The sequence below is a fragment of the Budorcas taxicolor genome, chromosome 24 (assembly GCF_023091745.1).
Source record: "Budorcas taxicolor isolate Tak-1 chromosome 24, Takin1.1, whole genome shotgun sequence".
Taxonomy (NCBI): Eukaryota; Metazoa; Chordata; class Mammalia; order Artiodactyla; family Bovidae; genus Budorcas; species Budorcas taxicolor.
Window position 1 is genome coordinate 22,318,171 of NC_068933.1, and position 21,428 is coordinate 22,339,598.

The 21,428-nt window shown below is 36.0% G+C and overlaps 1 protein-coding gene across 1 annotated transcript in view; it reads left to right on the plus strand.

Annotated features, from left to right (window-relative positions):
• SGCZ (sarcoglycan zeta) overlaps positions 1–18,601 on the plus strand; it is a 410,756-nt gene extending 392,155 nt beyond the window's left edge. Inside the window, exons 6-7 of the mRNA XM_052661455.1 lie at positions 11,088–11,211; positions 18,407–18,601. Coding sequence (XP_052517415.1) covers positions 11,088–11,211; positions 18,407–18,601 — 319 coding nt within the window. The remainder of the gene's footprint in view (positions 1–11,087; positions 11,212–18,406) is intronic.
• Positions 18,602–21,428: the final 2,827 nt, after the last annotated feature.

The following is a 21,428-nucleotide window of genomic DNA, read 5'->3' on the forward strand; positions in this document are numbered from 1 at the left end:
CAAGAATAAGGCAAGAATCTAGACTTTGAATCAGTAAAATGAGTTAATATTTAATGATAGAATTGGGATCTTTTCATCATTTCCATTCTCATATGTATATAATTTAAAACAAAAATGTGAGGTTGACAGTCTCCTAATTAATCTTTGGAAACATGGAGCTTTAATTTGCATCATTCTTGTGTTCAAGGAAAAGCCACCAGTTATTAAATGGTATAGGTTTCCTCCCTGAGAGAATTTGTCAATAAAGAGGTAAAATTCTTTGCTGGTATTTTTCTACTTATGAGAAAAAAAAAAGTGATGATGAAGTAGTGTTTTTCTCCTCTCCCCTTCCCTTCCCCATAACTCTCCTCTCTTCCCTTTTCTCTTCTTCCCTCTCTTTCCCTCTCTCTCCTCCTTCCTTCCTTTTGTTCTTTCATTCTCTGTATGTATTTATATATTTGTTTAGAGTTAGTAGCAAATGTGCATGAGATGCTTCCCTTCACTTGAGAACTGGGAGTAATGATTGACAGAGGGATTTGTTTGATCTAATTTTCAGGAAGAGACTATGAAGGGTGTGCAAATGGACAGGCAATAATACAAATGTGATAACAGAAACCATGTCCTTTGCAGCTAATGAAAGCTCAGGGTAGCCTAAAGTGGTTAAGACAGTGACAGTGATGAGATAGTATAAGAACATATGTTCAGGTCACAGTTTGCATTACATTATTTCTTAAAACACTCTTCTGTTCAATTCTCCATTTATTTCATCCTTCAAATGGCAAATAATGAGTGCCAACTCTATCTCTGGTACTGTGTTAAATATTCAGCAAGAACAAGATACATCGTACTCAAGTTCTGCTTAAGTTTGCATTTAGTAATTGCATCTTACAACTTAGAGTAAAAGAAGTCTGGATCATTTTCTCAGAATGTTGAGAATTCTAGAGATGTTGACCACTCATTTTCAAATTTGAGAATTGCAGAATACGTTAAAAACAAAATCTTGTTACATTTGCTGTATCTAAACAGCAAAACTGAATTGCTTGGAAAACATAGGCAGACGAATGACTTCAGTTCAACATTAATCCTTCTCTCTGCTGTAATCCCTGAGTACCCACTATGAAAACTCCTCTGCAATCCATTACTGTGATTACTATAATGCTATAAAAATGAACACAATTGTTCTTCACTAATTCCAGAGACTAATGACATAGAAATCCACAAGTTCTTCTAAGACACGTGGGCTTCATTTTTCAACAGGCCTTTTAGAAAGTATTTTGTAGTAAAATGAATAAGTGTATGTTGTAAACTTTCCTCAGTGAAAGTTTGAAAGTTTCAATAGAGAAGAAACTCAGGGCATCATTTAACTGTTGATATTCTGTTGCCAAAAGTCTACTTATATTCAGTTTAGTGTGATTTGAGTTTCCTAATCTGAGCCCAGGGCATTCTAAAGGGATTCTGGGCTAGTTTGAGAAGTGGAGGGCAACTGGAGAAAATCAGTCCCCGCAAAGACTGAAATTGTAAATGATCTACATTCTTTTTCCTTATGATTTCTGGGCTTTAGTTTTGTTTCAATGGTTTCCCTTTTCTAGATTTGGATTTCCTCTAATTTTATTGTTTATTTTGTACACTAGCTTATTTGTGAGTTTTATATTTTGCATAAAATGGGAAATTATGTTGTGAATTTTCTTCCAATTTTCTATTGGAAAAAAGTCTCTAATTTATTCATATTTATATTTTTAGTAGACAAATCTAGAAATTATTCTTACAGAGTTTGTTAAGTATCTAATGTTATTTCTTCTGTATGGAAAGTCAATTTATTAAGCATCATTTATTAAATAACCTCATATTTTCCACCCCAAAATGATTGCTACAGCTTATCAAATATTAACTTCTCATATATACTTGCCATTTGTTTTAGATTGTATTGTATTTCATTGACCAAATTTTCTATTTATAATTTTGATATCATTTTAATTAAAATACCTTTATATTAAGTTCTAATTTTAAAAGGAGAATCTCCTACCTTACCTTCATTTAACAAATCTGATAACTCTCATATATATTTTTCCTCTAAAAATATTTTGACATAAAGTTTTAAGTTTCAAGAGACTCTACTGAGATTCTTGTTGGAATTTTATTACATATGTTTGTTATTTTGACATATTCAAATTTTTATAAAATGGTAATACATATGAGTTTATTTTTATCCAGAAATACCTAAAACTCTTTACTTTCCAGGTAAACTATTAATATCAGATGTATTTTCTAGATACTCCTTTCCTGGAAATACTGTAAAACACAGACTTTGAATAATATAACATTTATATTAATATTGTGATTTAGCAACAGGAATTACATATTTTTTCAGTATTCCTGTATGTCATTATCTGTATTATAGTCAATAATCATCAAACATTAGCATCAATTAACATTTTTTTATTTAGATTGTCATAGCACAGTTTGAGAAACTTAACCCCCCCAAACTGGATAATCCTATAGGCTCTGTGACCATCCCTTCTTTCCCCACAGCTTATTACAGACATTCTCAAGCATTCTGCACGTTGTGCTTAGTCACTCAGTCGTGGCGGATTCTTTGCAACCCCATGGACTGTAGCCCGCCAGGCACCTCTGTCCATGGGGATTTTCTGGGTAAGAATATTGGAGGGGGTTGTCATGCCCTTCTCCAGGAGATCTTCCCAACCCAGGGAACTGAACCCAGGTCTCCTGCATTGCAGGCGGATTCTTTACCACTGAGCCACCAGGGAAGCCCATACTACATGTTAAGAGCATTTTACAGAAAGCACCTATACCCCTGGCTAGATTCTTCTAGTATCATTTTTCTCTATGTCTTTAATTATGTGTACATTTCAACTATCCATCCACCAATATATCTTATTTTTATTCATTTGAGCATAAGTTGTATAAATCTGTACACTTTTCCTTATCACTTCAGCATGTACGTCATTAACTAGCATTCAAGATCACTTACAGTTTCTTTCCTTTCATTGTAAAATAATTATGCAATGATAGTCACAAAGCCTAAATGCATATTTGCTGGTTTTTTTAAAATGCATACACTTGTGTAATCCAAAATTTTGTCAGATAAAAACATCATCACTCAAGAAAGTTCCCTTATTTCTTTCCTGGTAAATCCCTACCATGACCCACCAGAAGCAAACTCTACTCTCCTTTTATTTTTAACCCTGTATTAGGTTTGGAGAAGGAAATGGCAATCCACTCTAGCACTCTTGCCTGGAAAATCCCATGGACGGAGGAGCCTGATAGGCTACAGTCCATGGGGTCCCAAAGAGTCAGACACGACTGAGCGACTTCACTTCTTTTAGTACTAACATAAATTGATCATAGAAGATGCACTATTCTTTGTAAGATTTATTTCATTCCACACAGTGTTTTTGAGATCTATCCATGGTGTTGTCTGTATCCCTTCTGCCTTATTACTGATTGGTTGTATGAACATACAATATATTATTTATGCATTTTCCTAATTGAAAGATGCATGGGCTATATCTAGCCATGTTCAGTTTTATATAAAAATGCCAGAACTTTCCAAAGTGGTTGTATCATTTAACCCTTTGTCAATGAAATTTCAGTTAACAGTCAAGCTAAGAAGAATTAATGAAAGGAAATCTTATTCAAGCCACACTAAAGATTATAATCCAGGAGACAAACTCTCAGAAGCCCTGAGAGCTGTTCTGTCTGTCAGAAGGGGATGGCACAGTCATGTACATTTTCAAGACACAGGATATACTGATATTTTACATAAAGTTCACCAAAGACTAATAGTCCAAGTAAGTATAGTACAAGGGCCTTCCTTGGTGGCTCAAATGGTAAAGAACCTGCCTGCAGTGCAGGAGACCCAGGTTCAATCCCTGTATTGGGAAGATCCCTTGGAGAAGGGAATGGCAACCCACTCCTGGTATCTCAGTTGGTAGAGAATCCACCTACAATGCAGGAGACCCCGGTTCGATTTCCTGGGTTGGGAAGTTCCACTGGAGAAGGGATATGTTACTCACTCCAGTACTCTTGGGCCTCCCTTGTGGCTAAGCTAGTAAAGAATGCACCTGCAATGTGGGAGACCTGGGTTCAATCCCTGGGTTGGGAAGATCCACTGGAAAAGGGAAAGGCTACCCAATCCAGTGTTCTGGACTGGAGAATTCCATGGACTATGTAGCCCATGGGGTCGCAAAGAGTCAGACACGACTGAGTGACTTTCATTCAATCACTCACTCACCAGTATCTCTTGTCTGGAGAATTCCATAGACATAGAAGACTAGCTAGCTATAGTCCATGGGGTTGCAAAAAGTTGGACACAACTGAGTAACTAACACTTTCACTTTTCACAAACATAGTACATGGGGAGCAGCAAGTCATTATGACCCCCTACAGATATGGGAAAAAATGTTATTCTTTTAAGAGGTTACATAGCTAGCATCAGAAGAAGGAAAAACAAAGATCTTCCTGTGGACCAGGCATTCCCACCTTTGAGGTGCTCTGGTTAACATGAGGCACAGATGTACAGTGCACTTTAGGAACAGAGGGAGGAGGCCCAAGCTAAGAGAGAGAATTTTGCTTTTAAATTTTCTTGTCCTTCTTTAAAATAAAATTTTATTTCATCATCTTCCATCAAATATGAAAGAGAATTTCATGTTTTACATGTTCACTAATATTTAGTATTAGCAATTTTATTAATTCAAGCCATTCTGGTGGCTGTTCTGTGGAATTTCACATTATTAATTTGCTATTACTTGATAATTAATATTAATATTAATCACTTTTTCATATGCATATGGAACAACCATGTATATCCTTTAATGAAGCATTTATGCAAATTTTTCTCCATATTTTGTTTTGTATTTTTATCTCTGAGCTGAATGATTATTTATATATCTAAGAACTAGTCCTCTGATGTTACCCCTCAATATAGGGATCATATATGCATTTTATTGATGGTAATTTTGAAAGGCAGATTTTCATCTTGAAGATATCTAATGTATAATTTTAAATATTTCCTAGTTACTGCTTTTTGCGGCCTAAAAATGTTTTGCCTACTCCCAAGTCACAAAGATGCTTTTCTTTAAAAGCCTTCTTTTTTAGCTTTTGATAACTGTGTGGCATAAATTAAGGTTTATTTTGTCCATATAGAGATCAATTATTCCAGCACCATTTGTTGAAAAGACTTTGCTTTTTGTCATTGAATCACTTTACTGACTTTGTCAAAACTCAGAAGCTCATACATGTAACTATTTCTGGGTCTCTATTTGATTCTGATTTTCTATTTGTTATCCTTATGTTAGGTCAGCACTGTCTTGTTTACTGTAGTTTTGCAATAGTTTTTAAGTTCTCGAACATCGTTGTTCTTTTTTGAAGATTGCTATGCAAAGAGTCGGACACGACTGAGCAACTAAACTGAACTGAACTGATGAATATTCTAAAGTATCTGCAGTAGCTAAATAATCCTGATAAAATGACTCAATCACACTAAAATTCAAAGACTTTCTAGGTAAAATATAGATTATTAGAGTGCTGATATTGAGTGCAATGGAGACCAAACGTAAATTAAAGTTTTTTGGAAATATTTCCATTTCTTATTAGAATACATTTCACAGTGCTGGTGGGATGATTAAAAGATAATCCATGTAAAGTTTTAAGTATAGCATAAGTTCCCAGTACTAGCTTTTAGTATATTACTATAAATAGATGGCTAACAAACTAATAAAGAACAGATTTAATGATGTTTTACAATGAATAAAATCTTTTCTATTTCAGGTGCTCTGTAATTTTATTTATTAGGTAACTGAGCCTCAGTGAGGTTAACTGGATTTAAAATTTCTAGTACAATCTGTGAGACTTTTATTCAAAGTCCTATGTTTAATTTTTTCATTAGATTGATGCAACTCTTGCATGTAATAACTGTATCAGTGAGTTTATACCTGAATTTCCTATACTGCTTCTTGGAAATAACTTATATTACTTTTAAATAACTTATATTATTTAAATAACTTATAATACTGCATCCTTTAAATAACTTATATTGCTGTATACTATAGTATGTAGCCACACTTTCAGTAAAAGAAATTCTTTTCTATATCCTGCACTTTATAATACAGCCTCTAGAAGTACCCAACTTTCTAGTAAAGACCTGTGAAAATATTATTTATGAAATAGCCAATGAAATATGTTATTACACAAGCATTAAATCCTTTTCATAAGGCGGGATAACTGGTAATATGATAACTACATTTTATTTTATTTACTTTAAATTTTGTATCGACATCTACTTGTTCTATAATGTTCTTTGGATAGTTAATATAATGGTCATATGCTTGCTTGAATTCAGAATGTTTTAAAAATGCCTCATGCTTAAATGCAAAGATTGTTTTCTTGTTGTTAGAGTTCATGACGCTTAACACTTGCATTCTAGATGGCAGTACGGCGCAAGTTTATACACCGCTTGTAAAAACTGTGTTTTTTCCTATTCACCAAGTGAAAGACCTAGAGATGCTGTGCAGGTTTAGTTAGGTAATGTGGCTAGATGTAAATGTAAGTAGACGTGTAATTATTAACACTGGATGATTCAGGTTAATACATACATCTGTAAATGCTCACAGTGAATCTCTGCTACTCACAACTGTGTTAATTTGAAAATTATAGGTCTCCATATACGTTGTGGCTGGAGAAGGAAATGGTAACCCATTCCAGTATTCTTGCCTGCAAAATCCCACGGACAGAGGAGCCTGACCGGCTATAGTCCTTGGGATCACAAAGTGGCAGACAAAACTGAGAGGCTAACACTGCCTCTATACATTGTGGTTGCGCTATGAAATTTTTGCTCCCCCAAATTTAACTTATTTGCTTATGCTCAACAGGCATGCAAGCTCATAAAAAATAGTTTGCAGCTTACTTTTATTTTCATGTTCATAAGAAATATTTGACTACCACAATGTGTTCCTTTGAAAATAGAATTATGAAATCCTCCAAATAGTCTAATAAAAATTTAATATATACTCTACCTACATATTCTCCATAATTAAAGTTCCTAATGTATATTACTCATCTGAATGATGGATACTATATAAAACAGTGCTTTTTTAATAAAAATTTATGTCATTTCTTAGTGATCACTACTTTTAATTTTATCACGCTTATCAAAGCATACAGTGGAAATCTATTTAATTCAAAATCTTAATCACTTTCAGAACCTGATTTATCCATACTGTAAAATTGTCCATTTTTTTTATGTTTTATGAACCACTTGGTAAGTTATTGGAGAAGGAAATGGCAATCCAATATAGTATGACATATATCATATAGCAGGTACACTGGCTTCCCTGGTGGCTCAGCCAGTAAAGAGTCTGCCTGCAATGCAGGAGACCTGGGTTTGAGCAGGTATATATGTAGTCCTTGGTAAGTTTTTTTTGTGCATTTTATATTATATATATATATATATATATCATATAGCATGTTTTCTGTATCACTTGACCCCTTGATAAGTTTTTATCAAGGTCAACCTACTCCAGTATTCTTGCCTGGAAAATTCCATGGAAGAAGAACCTGGTGGGCTATAGTCCATGAGTCACAAAGTGTTGGACGTGACTGAGCACATGTACACACATATTGTCTTAGGGTACAAAATTAGCTTCATAAGAAATGAAAATATTCCCCCCAAACTTTAATTTACATGTTTGGTCTCCATTGCACTCAATATCAGACACTAAGTCCCAGTCTATTCAGCTCTGTGGGGGTTGCATCATTGCGCCAAGACACCTGCACTGCCGAAGCATCTCGGCTGACATTTGGTCCTTGGTAGCCTCGTGATCCAACCGGCAGGTCCCAAGATGTTCTCCTTAGCATCACCAAGTCCTCTCCTTTGAGGATCCATGGTCTCTTCTCAGTTATCCCGAAATATCCCTCTCTCCTGAGATCTCTAACAACCAAAGAAGGTCCCACAACCTAGAAAATGACCTCCGATGGCAGAATACAGAGAGCCATTCAAGACCAATTCTGTTCATTTCTCTTCAAATCTTCTCTAGCCTGTGAAACAAGAAAACAGTTCTCCAACTAGTGAAATAAACAACAAGGTCTCATGGATATTGGTTTTCTCCTCTGTTTTTATTTCTGTGCTGAATCATTTTCAACACAATAAATAGCTGGGTTTTTTTTTTTCAACTCAAAATGTTTATAACATTAGGAAATGCAAGATTTTTAACATTTTAACATTGCATTAGGAAAGATTTTAACATTACATTAGGAAATGCAAGATTTTTATCTGCTCTGTTACCCACAATGTATTGCAAAGGATGATATTTAACGAATGGGGGGATGGTTTAGGGTACAAGGAAATGGGACAAGGGAGGAAATCACATTATATTTCAGAATACTATCCCACTACATTCTTATTTCCCTGAGTCAATTTAAGAAATTTCTTACAATCCTATAAGGAAGCAGGCATATTTAGAGAAGATAAAACTGAAGTTTATTGCTGCTGGCTCACTCTCCTGAACCCAGGTCTGGCCAGCTCTCCATCTTTACTGCTTCTTTGAATTGTTGTTGCTGCTGAATCACTAAGTCCTGTCTGAGTCTTTGCTTCTTTGAATAGGGTTCCCCTAAGTCAGGGCTAGCAAAATGCTCTAAGGCAACACTGTAAGTGAGTTCCTAAGGTCTAAAATGAAGATGAAGACAATAAACATTTTTTTAATTAAATAATTTGAAATTCTAATTAAAAATTAGAAATTCTAATTAAATAATTAGACATTAAAGAAAACTGAGCACTGAAGAATTGATGCTTTTTAACTGTGGTGATGGAGAAGACTCTTGAGAGTCCCTTGGACTGCAAGGAGATCTGGTCAGTCCATCCTAAAGGAAATCAATCCTGAATATTCATTGGAAGGACTGATGCTAAAGCTGAAATTCCAATACTTTGGCCACCTGACATGAAGAACTGACTCATTGGAAAAGACCCTGATGCTGAGAAAGATTGAAGGCAGGAGGAGAAGGGGATGACAGAAGATGAGATGGTTGAATGGCATAACCGACTCAATGGACATGAGACTGAGCAAGCTTTGGAAGTTGGTGATGGACAGGGAAGCCTGGTGTGCTGCAGTCCATGGCGTGACAAAGAGTCTGGCACAACTGAGCAACTGAACTGAACTGAATTAGTAAGGGTGAGAATGGAAAAACTCGAAAGCCCAGAAGGACTTAATATATTTTAATATGCTAGTAGAAATATGGTACAAAAAATGTTCACACTAATAGAGATACTTTACTGTCAAATATAAGTATCCCACTCCCTTATCCTTGTAAACTAAACCTTGTCAATTATTTGATAAAATAACCCCAAGTTCATTGAGTTGTGTTTCCTTAGTTGTCAGATTTATAATCTGTTTCAGAACATTAATCCATGTTAGTTAAATTCTTAACTGACTTATGTTTGAGTGGTTTAGTCATGTCTAAACATACGTAATTACACTTAATGTTATAGGTAATTACCAAATAGAAATAGTAATGGTCTCAGATGCACCATTTAAGATAGAGTATATTTAAGGGTGTATCATAGGACATCACATAAATATACATTTAAATATTCAGAGTTTGAAATTTACATGCTATGTACAAAGTATAAGGATTATGAATCAAAAAACTTATGAGTAATTCTTTTTGAAGTTAGCAAATATTCTATGAAAATGTGTGATTTGTGTTTAAAGAAAAACCAAACAGACATTTCTTTTATATATATATAATCAAGGGCTTTCCTGGTGGCTCAGACGGTAAAGAATCTGCCTTCAGTCTAGGAGACCCGAGTTTGATCTGGGGTCAGGAAGATCCCCTGGAGAAGGAAATGGCAACCCACTCCAGTGTCCTTGCCTGGGAAATCCCATGGATAGAGGAGCCTGGTGGGCTATAGTCCATGGGGTTGCCAAGGGTCAGACATGACTGAATGACTAATACTTGCATATAATCAAAATCTGCCCCCTCCAGGGATTTTGTGAAGATATCCCAAAGACCCAGAAATCAAAGTTTCAAAGTTTCTCTGATGAGTGAAAAAATGTTAAAAGCATCAAAATCACTTCTAAATGCTGGTTCTAGTCCTTCAATATCACTTTCGAGTCCTTAAGTTCAGCTTTACTACTGAGAGAGAGAGAGCTGATCTTCAGTGCTCCAACTATTCCATGAGGTTCTCTCTGCAAATCTGTTCTCAGTCTGTATCCTCCAAGGAGACCAGTTATTCTGGATGATGGTGAAGGTAAACCTGAAGGAGCTTTTTTTCTGAAGTCCCGTGGTTAACAGAACGCAGGCAATTGCAGCCCCAAAGCAGAGCTATTATCCAAAATGACCCACTCCAGGATAAGATCTCTTATCTCACCAAGTGCTTTTTATGACTGTTTTCTTGCTTCTGTATTTTACCTCCATTTGCTCTTTCTCTAGGTTTTTATTTGAAGATAATTTTGAAATGCCTTCCAACTATCCTTTTTGCAGCCTATCTATAACACTTCTTAATTTTTCTTTCTCAGACTAATGTCTTTCATTCTGAGGACATTTTCTTGGGCTAATAGAGGTCAGTTGATGTAGGAAATATCTTATCTTCATTTTAATTAATTTCTTGAACTGTAAAGAACCCTTTGAGAATTGTTTAGTTTACAGAATTTTGACTGGGCACACTTGAAAGTTCGCAATAGTAAAGATTTTTGTAAAAACTCATCTTAGCAAGACAATTGGGGGATACTTACATGCTAACTTGCTACAAATTTACTTCTTAAAACTCCATCATTAATATCGAAAATGTATAAAAGATTTAAACTGATAAACTTATCAGGATCTACTTTTCATGGGCATTGTGAAGGGAAACAACACAGGAAACTGTTACTAAATCGTTATGCAAATGAGACTAAAGAACTCATGCTAACAATTGAAGAAGTTCATAAAGAGCCAAAAAATAAAGAATACAATAAAAAATCTTTGTAAAACCCATTTCAGATTTTTTATTTAATGGCAAGCATTGGTATTTATGCCTGCCTGTTTGTTTTAGTTAACTAGCATTATCTTTTCAATATTAAGGTTTTCAGGATTTTGTTTTTGTTAATTTTTTTTAGGCTCGAATCACCAACCAGGTCCTTGATAATGGAGGCTCCTCGGGGGGTCCAGGTGAGTGCTGCAGCTGGAGACTTCAAGGCCACCTGCAGAAAGGAGCTGCATTTGCAGTCCACAGAGGGGGAGGTAAGTTCTGAGGAGCAGACACTGGCCCTTTAATCCAGGGGCGGGGGTGGGGGGGTGCGTTTGCTTCTTATCATATTACAAGCTTATGGTTCCCGGGGAAGCATAAGGAACTACTTCATAAGATCATCAGTTCAGTTCAGTCGCTCAGTTGTATCCGACTCTTTGCGACCCCATGAACTGCAGTACGCCAGGCCTCCCTGTCCATCACCAACTCCCGGAGTTCACTCAGACTCACGTCCATCGAGTCAGTGATGCCATCCAGCCATCTCATCCTCTGTCATCCCCTTCTCTTCCTGCCCCCAAGCTCTCCCAGCATCAAAGTCCTTTCCAATGAGTCAACTCTTCACATGAGGTGGCATAAGAGGGCTCAAATTATGAAAATATGAATACTTCTTGAATATGAGACTGGGTAAACCAAATATTATTTTCATAAGTCAAAGTTTTTGTTTTGTTTTCTACTGAAAAATACTCATTCATAATTTGATTGTAAGTTGGGCACTAAGTTCCTGCAATTTCAAAATCAACAGATGAACAGAATGAACACAAAGATAATACCCAGAATGAAGGCGATCTTTGCTGTCTTTGCTCTGTGTTGGTCTTCAAAAAGTTTTTCCACAAAGTGCTTTGAAAGTTCATGTGTTTGTTCCGGTAGAAAGAGTACCTATATTTTTCTAAAAGAAAAACAAAAGTCACAAGTTTATTTTGCTATTTCGCGCAGTTATTTCCCAGATAAAGAGATACATGATGGTTTTCTTTCGTGTCACTTTATTTCACCCAAGCATCTGTTTAAAATCGGTTGTCCTCATTCCTTTAAAGAACCTTGCTTTCTCTCACTGCCTGATTTACCCCTTTGTCTTCGGCTTTCCACTCTTTTTATTGGAATGTGATAGGCACGTATTTATTTTGTCTACTTTCTGTATACATTGTGACTATCATGTCTGCAGAATCACATTTTTGTCCATTTTGGAAATTCCTCAGCATTATGTCTTCAGATATTCCCTCTCCCCTTTTTCTCTAGCTCTCTAGGCCTTTTTCAGAAGCTCTGAAGATGCGTCTTTTCATTCTCTTAACCTTCCACCTCCCTTAGCCTCACCTTCTTCATTCCTATTTCTTTATTACCCTGTGCCTCACTCTGTGTGTTTATTCATGTCTACATGCCCCAGTTCCTACTCAGTGTCTAATCTCTCTTTCAATCCCTCCATCAAGCTTTTAATTTTAGTAATTTTGTCTTTCATTTCTAAGCTTCTCATCTCTTGCTTTTGTTGTTGTTGTTCAAATCTGCCTGGACATTTGGTAGTTACTCTCATCTGCTTTTAATTCTACCTTAACTATTTCAAAACCTGATATATAATGCATATCGATTCCGTATATTTTTGTCATAATTCCCAAAGTCCTTGAAGGCCTAAATCTGTTGTGATGCTATCTCTACTAGTTACTTCCCTTAATAGTTTATTTCTTCATATGCTTTTTTTTTTTTTAATGAGTTTATAAAGGTCAAGCTGAGAAGGAAAAGCATGGACGAGTGATCTGAGCGGGATGCTCTAGAGCCTTCCGGACCTTCTTACATGTAAAGATGAGGGCAGACATTAATAGAATCAAAGGAGAACTTCCTTTCTTACCTTTATGCCAGCATCTGTTATTGATCTGAGATAAATTTGAATTGCACATTTGGCTTCCTATAAAATTTTTTTTTAATTTTTATTTAGTGGATAATCACTTTATAATGTTGTGTTGGTTTCTGCCATATATCAACATGAGTCAGACATAGGTATACATAAGTCCCCTTCCTCTCGAACCTCCCTCACACTTCCCGCCCCATCCCACCCCTCTAGGTTGTCACGGAGCACCAGGTTGAGCTCCCTGTGTTATATAGCAACTACCCATTAACTATCTATTTTACATATCGTAATGTATATATTTTAATGCTAGTCTCTCAATTTGTCCCACTGTCTCATTTCTTGCTTTGTCTTTAAGTCTCTTCTCTATGCTTGAGTCTCTATTCCTGCCCTGAAACTAGGTTGAACAGCACCATTTTTATAGATTTCATATATATGCATTACATGTGACATTTGTTTTTCTCTTTCTGATTTCACTCTGTACAACAGGCTCTAGGCTCATCCACCTCACTAGAACTGATGCAAATTTGTTCCTTTTTATGGCTGAGTAATATTCCACTATATATATATATATGTACCACAACTTCTTGGCTTCTTTTTTAGAAACAAATTTATTTCCAGGATCATTAGTATCTTAGTGTATATTACAGATTAAATGTTCTAGAAATATGTTTATAATATTGAAAATATGTATCCATACTACCTTTCAGGATTTCTTTCCACTACAGTTGCAGACTACAATACTTTGTCTACCACAGCAAGAAAGAAATCTTTCTTAAATATCTCACATCTTTTTTAAAGCATTGTTTTTGTCATGGTGATCATTTCATTCAAATTATTCATAATGAATCATCCCATAATAAGTATTAATGGTGATTAATCTCCATTCCACTCCTATTTATGCCCTACTTTACTTATGGTCTCATATTCAAAGTATCAGCAGAATCCTTGAATTTAATTGCAGATTAAGATTTAAATTGTGAATTGTGCTATACATAAGTTATAGCCAAAGGTTTTCAGCTGTGGCCATTTTTTATATTAATAAAATAAAGTTACAGAAAAGCACATCACTTTCTATTAGAATAAAATAGCATGTAATTTTTTAAAGAAGAGATAGAAATTATGTAAAATCTTTCTCTTTGCTTCATTGACTATGTCATGAAAAAGCAGATCAACCAATTAACAGTACAGAAAAATATGAAGTCCCTACCCTTAGATAGTACTTAAATTCACTAAGATCTGAACAAAAATTATTTTGAGGTAGCCCAAATAAGTAAGAAAACTGCACACACACTTGTACACTGCAAAAGTTTCGACCATCTCAGACATAGTTTTGCAAGGAATTTCAAATTCAGTTCAGAAAACACCATGAATGACAATTGTATGTAAAATACTGAAAGTGTTATAATAACATAGGTAATGCAGTAACTTAATAACATATATGTTACAAGATGACAGAGGAAGGAGAAATCAATTTTTACTTTCCAAACTAATTAAATATTCTGCTACAGCACTAGGTCTGATTTCAACAGGTAAGAATGGAATAAATGCATTCTTGTTGAGAGAAGACAGTGAGCCTTGACTGAAAAGCTCAGCGATGTTAGTCTGACTGCCTGGAAGAGTTTCAGAGTGAATGGAATATATAGTTTATAGGGCAATATGGAATAAAATATCAGTTTTAGAAGCTGGGCAGGGAGCAGTGTCACAGTAACTGCCTTAAGCAGAACAGACAGAGGCATGAGCAAGTCCGTCCGAGTTGCAGAAGCCTGGAGAAGATGGAAGGTTTGAAAAGAATATACGACACTCCATTTTACTTCATAACTTGCTTTTCTGTCTCAGATCCAGAAAACGTTATTTTCCCTCTCCTTTCTTTTCTTTTTAATGTGGAAATCCATTGTTTATTCAGTCATCTATCCTTTTGTGGAAGGATGTTATATCTGTAAAGCTAACTCAAAATTCAGGATTTTATTTTAAAAATTCACTAGAATTAGACTGTTTACAAGCATTTTCTTCTTTTTCTCTTTCTTTTTTTGTTCCTTTTCTTATGTAATTTTATATTATTATTGAGGTAAAAGTTTTATATAACATTGTATACATTTCAGGTGTACACCATCATAATTTGACATCTGTATACTCTACAAGGCTACCCACTCCAGTATTCTGGCCTGGAGAATTCCATGGACTATACTCCACGGGGTCACAGAGTGTCGGACATGACTGAGCAACTTTCACTTCACTTCATACACTACAAAATAATCACCACCAAAGGTCCAGTTATCATCCTTTCCCATATAATTAGGCCAGTTGAGTTGCTTAGTCGTGTCCGATGCTTTGTGACTCCATGGACTGCAGCACACCAGGCTTCCCATCACCAGCTCTGGGAGCTTGCTCAAACTTATGTCCATCAAGTCAGTCATGCTCTCCAACCATCTCATCCTCTGTTGTCCCCTTCTCCTCCTGCCTTCAGTCTTTCCTGTTGGCTTAAAAAGTTCATTCAGGTTTTTCTGTAAGATGTTATGGAAAAAACACGAACAAATTTTTAACCAACCAGTAATTAACACTCTTTTTTCTCTTTTCAAATTTCCTATTCATTTCATCTATTAATAAAAGCTACTTCCCGTGAGCGCATGAGGCTGCAGTGTGGCTCTCAGAAGCTTATGGAATTAAGTATTCTCAGGGAGCTAAATGTTGTCTAGTGCATGCGTGCTAAGTGGTCTCAGTCGTGCCTGCCTCTGTGCAACCCTACGGACTATAGCGTTCCAGGCTTCGCTACACGTGGCATTCTCCAGGCAAGAACACTGGAGGAGGTTCCCATGCTCTCCTCCAGGGTATCTTCCCAACCCACGGCTTGAACCTGCATCTCTTATATCTCCTGCACTGGCAGGCAGGTTCTTTACCACCAGCACGACCTGGGAAGCCCAAGAACTGGAGGGCACTGCTGGAGCTAAACTGAAGCAGGCCACACAGGAGGTGTGCAAGGCTAACGCCATTGATGGGCCACCACAGCTAGGCTTGCTTTCTGAGGCTGCTACCTGAATGCCCTGCTTGTGTAAAAATAGCTACTCTCCACATGTATTCAGTCAGGCTACACCAAGGGAAACACAATCAGTTTCAAACTACAAAAGTCAGTGATGTGGCCTGGTGTCAGCAAGCCTCTGAAAGCCACTGGGATTGGCAGTAGCACCTGTTTCTGTGCTTACTAAGGAAATGAGGCCCAACATTTATACCCCCAAAATGTGTTGTCGTTTTCTTTTGCTTATTTTTGTATACTTTTAACTTTTGCATCAGGGGAAAAGGAAATCTTCTTAAAAAAAAAAATAGGAGTCCTTTCTTTCTGTTTGCTTTTTGGTTACTTAACCTGGAAAAAATTATGAGGTAATAAAATTTCAGCATTTGATACCTACAAACAAAACCTTTAATTATGCTTTCTTAAATTTGAATACTGTTGGTAAAGACAATCATTTTTACTTCATAATTTATCCATTTATTAAAAAACTATTTGTATTATATGGAAGCTGTACATGCAAGGGCAAACATTGTGATGTTATAAAAATCAGACTTCGAGAAGGTCATGGTTTATTAGAGAAAGTAATATATCAATATGACTATAAAATATCAAGCGATGAACCAAAAAGATATTAATAAAATGCCATGTGAGAACCAAATAAGAAGTCTTTCCATCTTGGGGCATAGAATTTTTTATTCTTGAGGCTGAGAATTTTAGCCTAGAGGAGAGAGACATGTACAAGTGCAGGAAAAGCATTATATCACTGTTCTATAATCTTGAACCAATGACAGGTCCCGCCCTAACAGATATTACTTGCAAATAAGAGAAGTAAACAATGAATGAATGAATGCACACTTAATATAATGTTAGAAAGGGGTTGTTACTGTAGAGCTAAGTAAAGCTGGTAAGGAGAGATTGCTGGATTTGTGTCACTTTAATAGGGAGGTTAGAAAAGTCCTCTTTTAGCAGATGACCTTTTAGTAGAGACCTGAACAAATATGCTCACATCTAAAATTTATCTGAAATATACACATCTATGGTATAGGAATTATTTTTCTAGCTTATTCTAAATGTGCCATAGATTTCTACATTTCAAAAAAAAATTTAATATATAAAAAACGAGGCAAACAGGGGAAATCTCCCTCCTGTCCCTGTTCTCTGTTTAGTCACTAAGTCGTGACCAACTCCTTTGAAACCTACAGCCCACCAGGCTCCTCTGTCCATGGGATTCTCCAAGAAAGAATACTAAAGTGAGTTGCCATTTCCTTCTCCAGGGGATCTTCCCAACCCAGGAATCAAATTCACATCTCCTGTGTTAGCAGGCAGATTCTTTACCACTGAGCTACCAAGGAAGCCCTCACCCCTGTTTTCTAACCACCCCATTAATATCTATCCTCACTCATAAATATTTGGAGAAATTCTTTCCAGGCTAGGAACAGAAGGAATTAAAAAGCCCTGAGGCCAGAGTTGTTCTGGTTGGTATGTTTGAGAAAATGTGACAGCTTCAGTAAGAGGAATTAAAGGAAATGATATTAGAGAGAAAGGCCAGATCTTATAGGACTTGTGGACCGTGAAAAGTAATGAAGATTCATTTTAAGTGTGGTGGAGGCTGTTAGAGAATTGTGAGCATGATATGACATGATTTGATATGTGTTTCTTAGAAGTTCACTCCAGCCATTTGTATCATAGACTCTAGGTGGACAAGAATGGCCCCTGGGAGGCCAATTAGGGGGCTAGTGCAAGAGTCCTAGTAAGAAATGATTAGGACTCAGGATGAAGGCCAAAATGGAGTATTCTTTTGTTTTCCTGTCAATTTAGAGATGCCTGTAGGCAGTAATTAGCTACATAACAATAGAATCAAGACATAGCTAGAAAGAGTCCAGTTTCTTTGCTCATTCAAATTCATGATCCTTTCTTTGGATGGTTCCCCATGCATGTCAAAACCATATGATTGCTGGCCCAGAAAGTGTTGAGTCCATGATTTGAAATAAATGAACTAATTTTACAAGTTAGAAGATTTAGCAGCATAGGTGTTAAGTACAGGTAATATATTTTTTCATGGAGACTTCAAACCTGATTATATTTAATTATCTGTTGCTTATTGTGCACTTTATCTACTTGATGTCTACTGTGAGTCAACATGATTTTATGAGTATTTTTTAAAAAATTAAACCAGAGAGTCAAATTTTTTAAATTAATTGCCCATCACTTCACTGATGGCATGTCCTTAACCATCCTTATTTCTCCGTGTATTCTTTAGACTGGCAAGATTAAGTGAAATTAAGAGACAGTCAAAATCATTCAGTTTCTGGGCCGTTTGAATAACTGGATTGGCCCCCTAAGCAGATTGTGCCATCTTGCTTTTCCGATCAAGGACCATCTCTCTGAACACACCACGTGTCAAAGGCTGGGGTGGCGGGTTGTACCGCAGGAATACAATTTGTTGGTTCCACAAAGCTTGGCAGCTAAACCAGCAGAATTGTTTGTCCTGTGGTCTTGTTATACCATGTTGTAGAGCTCTTAAGAATACAGAATGCTAAAAGGAAGTAAAATGCAGTTTCTTTCCCCCTAGATATTTTTGAACGCGGATACAATCCGGCTGGGAAACCTACCGACCGGCTCCTTTTCCCCTTCTTCACCCAGTTCCTCCCACTCTCGGCAGACAGTGTATGAACTGTGTGTCTGCCCCAACGGCAAACTGTACCTGTCTCCAGCCGGGGTCGGGTCCACGTGTCAGTCCAGTAGCAACATCTGCTTGTGGAGCTGAAGTGACTGATCTCTCCTCACACCAGAATAGCCTTTTGTTCCCGTCCGTCTGCTTCACAGTTCTGCTCCGTTTCCCTCGTGATCAGTCCAGAGCTTCTCCAAATGGTCCACAGAGCACCTCCTTCCGGGGTAAGCAGGGAGTCTGGCCACCTTCCCCCTCGATTTTCTGTGCTGCTCGACCCGGCGAGTGTGAGTGACAGAACAGTGGAAGAACCATCTTCAGCAGGAAAACTGGATCATAATCTTTGCTCAAAAGGGAGAATAACATAGGTGCCTTTGCTACATGAAGTGAAGCACACAGTTTTAGATTTTTGCAGGACCTGGATATGGACTGCACATACATACATTTACATAGATGAAATTCCCAGTATCCAATGGCAAGATGACATGGTTAACCCTGTAAGAAAACTAATTCTACAGTCTGAAAGCACAATTTTCCATTCATCTTTTTGGATGTAAACTTTTATCCCCGAATTTTAAAATTTTAAAGCATTATGTAATGCTTGCTTTACTAAAAATTCAATTCAATACATGGTTTTTAACAAGACAAGACAGAATCCCACCCTGAGTTTTATTTGTTTCTTTAAATTCAATGTGTTGTTACTCTTTGTCTACTAAGTCTAGAATTTTGTACATTAGGTAATTTTGAAAGCTCTCAGCAATAGAATCTTTACATAATTAACAAAATGCCATTATACCATCATTTGTCAGATCTGAATGGCCTGATGTAGTGTTTACTCGGCTATTGCATGTGACGTATTTGCTTTTAACAAAACATCTAATTTATTGCAATATAAGATAGGATTAAGAGGGACATACTGATGGTATAGAATCCATAGTTGTTTTTTTTTTTAATTGACATAATATCCACTAGGCTCCAATAGTACAATTTTTGTTTGCTTCATTCACTTTATACTTAACTCAGACTGCTAAAATTCAAACATCCTAAATAAAAACTACTGTGATGCCTAATGCTGAGAATGAATTCACTTTCCATTGGAATATCATCTACAGAATTATATCTATGTATTTTTTATTGGAGATTAAGACTTAAGGATGGTAGAAATTAAATTAAAAATCCCTGCTTAAACAGTAAAACATAAAACTGTTAGCAAATATGTTGAAAATGTGTTTACTCCATCAGATTCTTATTTTAAGGAATTTAGTCACATTCCCTTGCAGCTGTTAATATTTAGTTATTTATATTAGACTGTTAAGCTACCCTGACATCAGAGCATAGTTTCTTCTATCCTCCAGTGCTTATGTTTGTAAATTCACTCCTAATAAATAACTTCAAAATACTGTAGGTTCACTTTCCACAACACTCCTTAATTCAAATCCTTGCAATTTACAGAATCCAAGAATAGAACATTGTATTAAATAGTTCCTACTATGGGAAGGTGACTTGATTACTGTAAGGTAAGTCTTTAATTTTCACATGTCAATCCATCTTTCTCCCCAGTACACACTATATTACAGGTGTGTGGAAGTTTCATTTTGGGGGTCCATGACTGTAGAAACTTTGGAGTTCAGGACTCTGTGGCACAGGGTGAAGTTGGAAATTGGAACTTGTAGAAATAATTTGATTAGTTGAAGTAAGATATTCAAGTAATGCAAGCAGTGAAGTGAACCCTTTGACCAGAATTATATTCTTTGGACAATGTAACACATCAAATATCTGAAAAAGCTCCATTTCACTAATTGTATTCTGTACTAGGCAAAGTCAGAAAGCTAGTACAATTTTATTGCTTTTAAAATAGAACTTGTGGCAGGTGTTACTATATAAAACTTTAAGTCAATATCGGAGTAAAAACAAGAAGTGAAATTCCTTAAAAAGTCATATCCTAACATATTTGTTTAATTTATTCAAGGTAAAACATTAGAATTTACTGTGATAAACTTTCACATTGGTTTTTGCATAATACACAAATTATAACATGAAAAATTTTGAGAAATTATGGGTGCTAATCACTATATTATGGACCTTTTAGGAAAATACTGTTTATTAATTTGAGGCATATTCAAATTATAAACATCCCTAAATTAAAACAGAAAGTTTTTTAGTCAAATGGGAACAATTATTTTGTTTAGTGATTAACCCTGTTTCTAATCTCAGCTCTGTCTTCTAATCAATCAGCTGATTTAGGCAGTCTGGGAATATATCCAGGCTTTAGTTTACTCAACTTTACAACTTTTACAAAGTGTTGAATCAAATGATCTCTTGAGATTCCTTCCAGCTCTAACATGTCCTAGTTCCAAGAGCAAATATTATAGAAAGCGAAAGGGGCCGTCAAAATTTTAAACTATATGTAAGGAGAGGAGAAAAGATAAAAAGTGTAAAAAACCAATTCCAGTGAAGGGCGGTCAAATTTTGAATTCACATGTAGTTTAAATGCTATAAACACAATTCAAAAGAAATGTATAAGAGATTTAAACTATGTATAGATGATGTAAAAATATCTGCTCAATGTAGTAAAAAGAAAAAAAGTGATACAGATGGATTTCCTATCCAACTAATTCTAAGTGGTTGGTTTAAAGTAGTTGACTGGCTGTTTTAGATTCTTAGAATCTAAGTATAAACTCAGCCTCAGAGTTTGGGCTTTTATTAAAGGCATAGAAATTTGCTCTGAAATGTCCTTAATTTGCTCATAAAAGAAGACTGGCTTGTTTTTCAATACAGAGTTTCCTTAATTGCAGACTCCCCAAACAGATCGGTTATCTGTTTTTCCAGGGCCATTTTTGTGTTACAAGGTCTATAAATATAGTGCACTTGACTTAGATGCAAATTTTGTCTTTCCCAAATTAAACTCAGAAAAGTGATTTCTGTA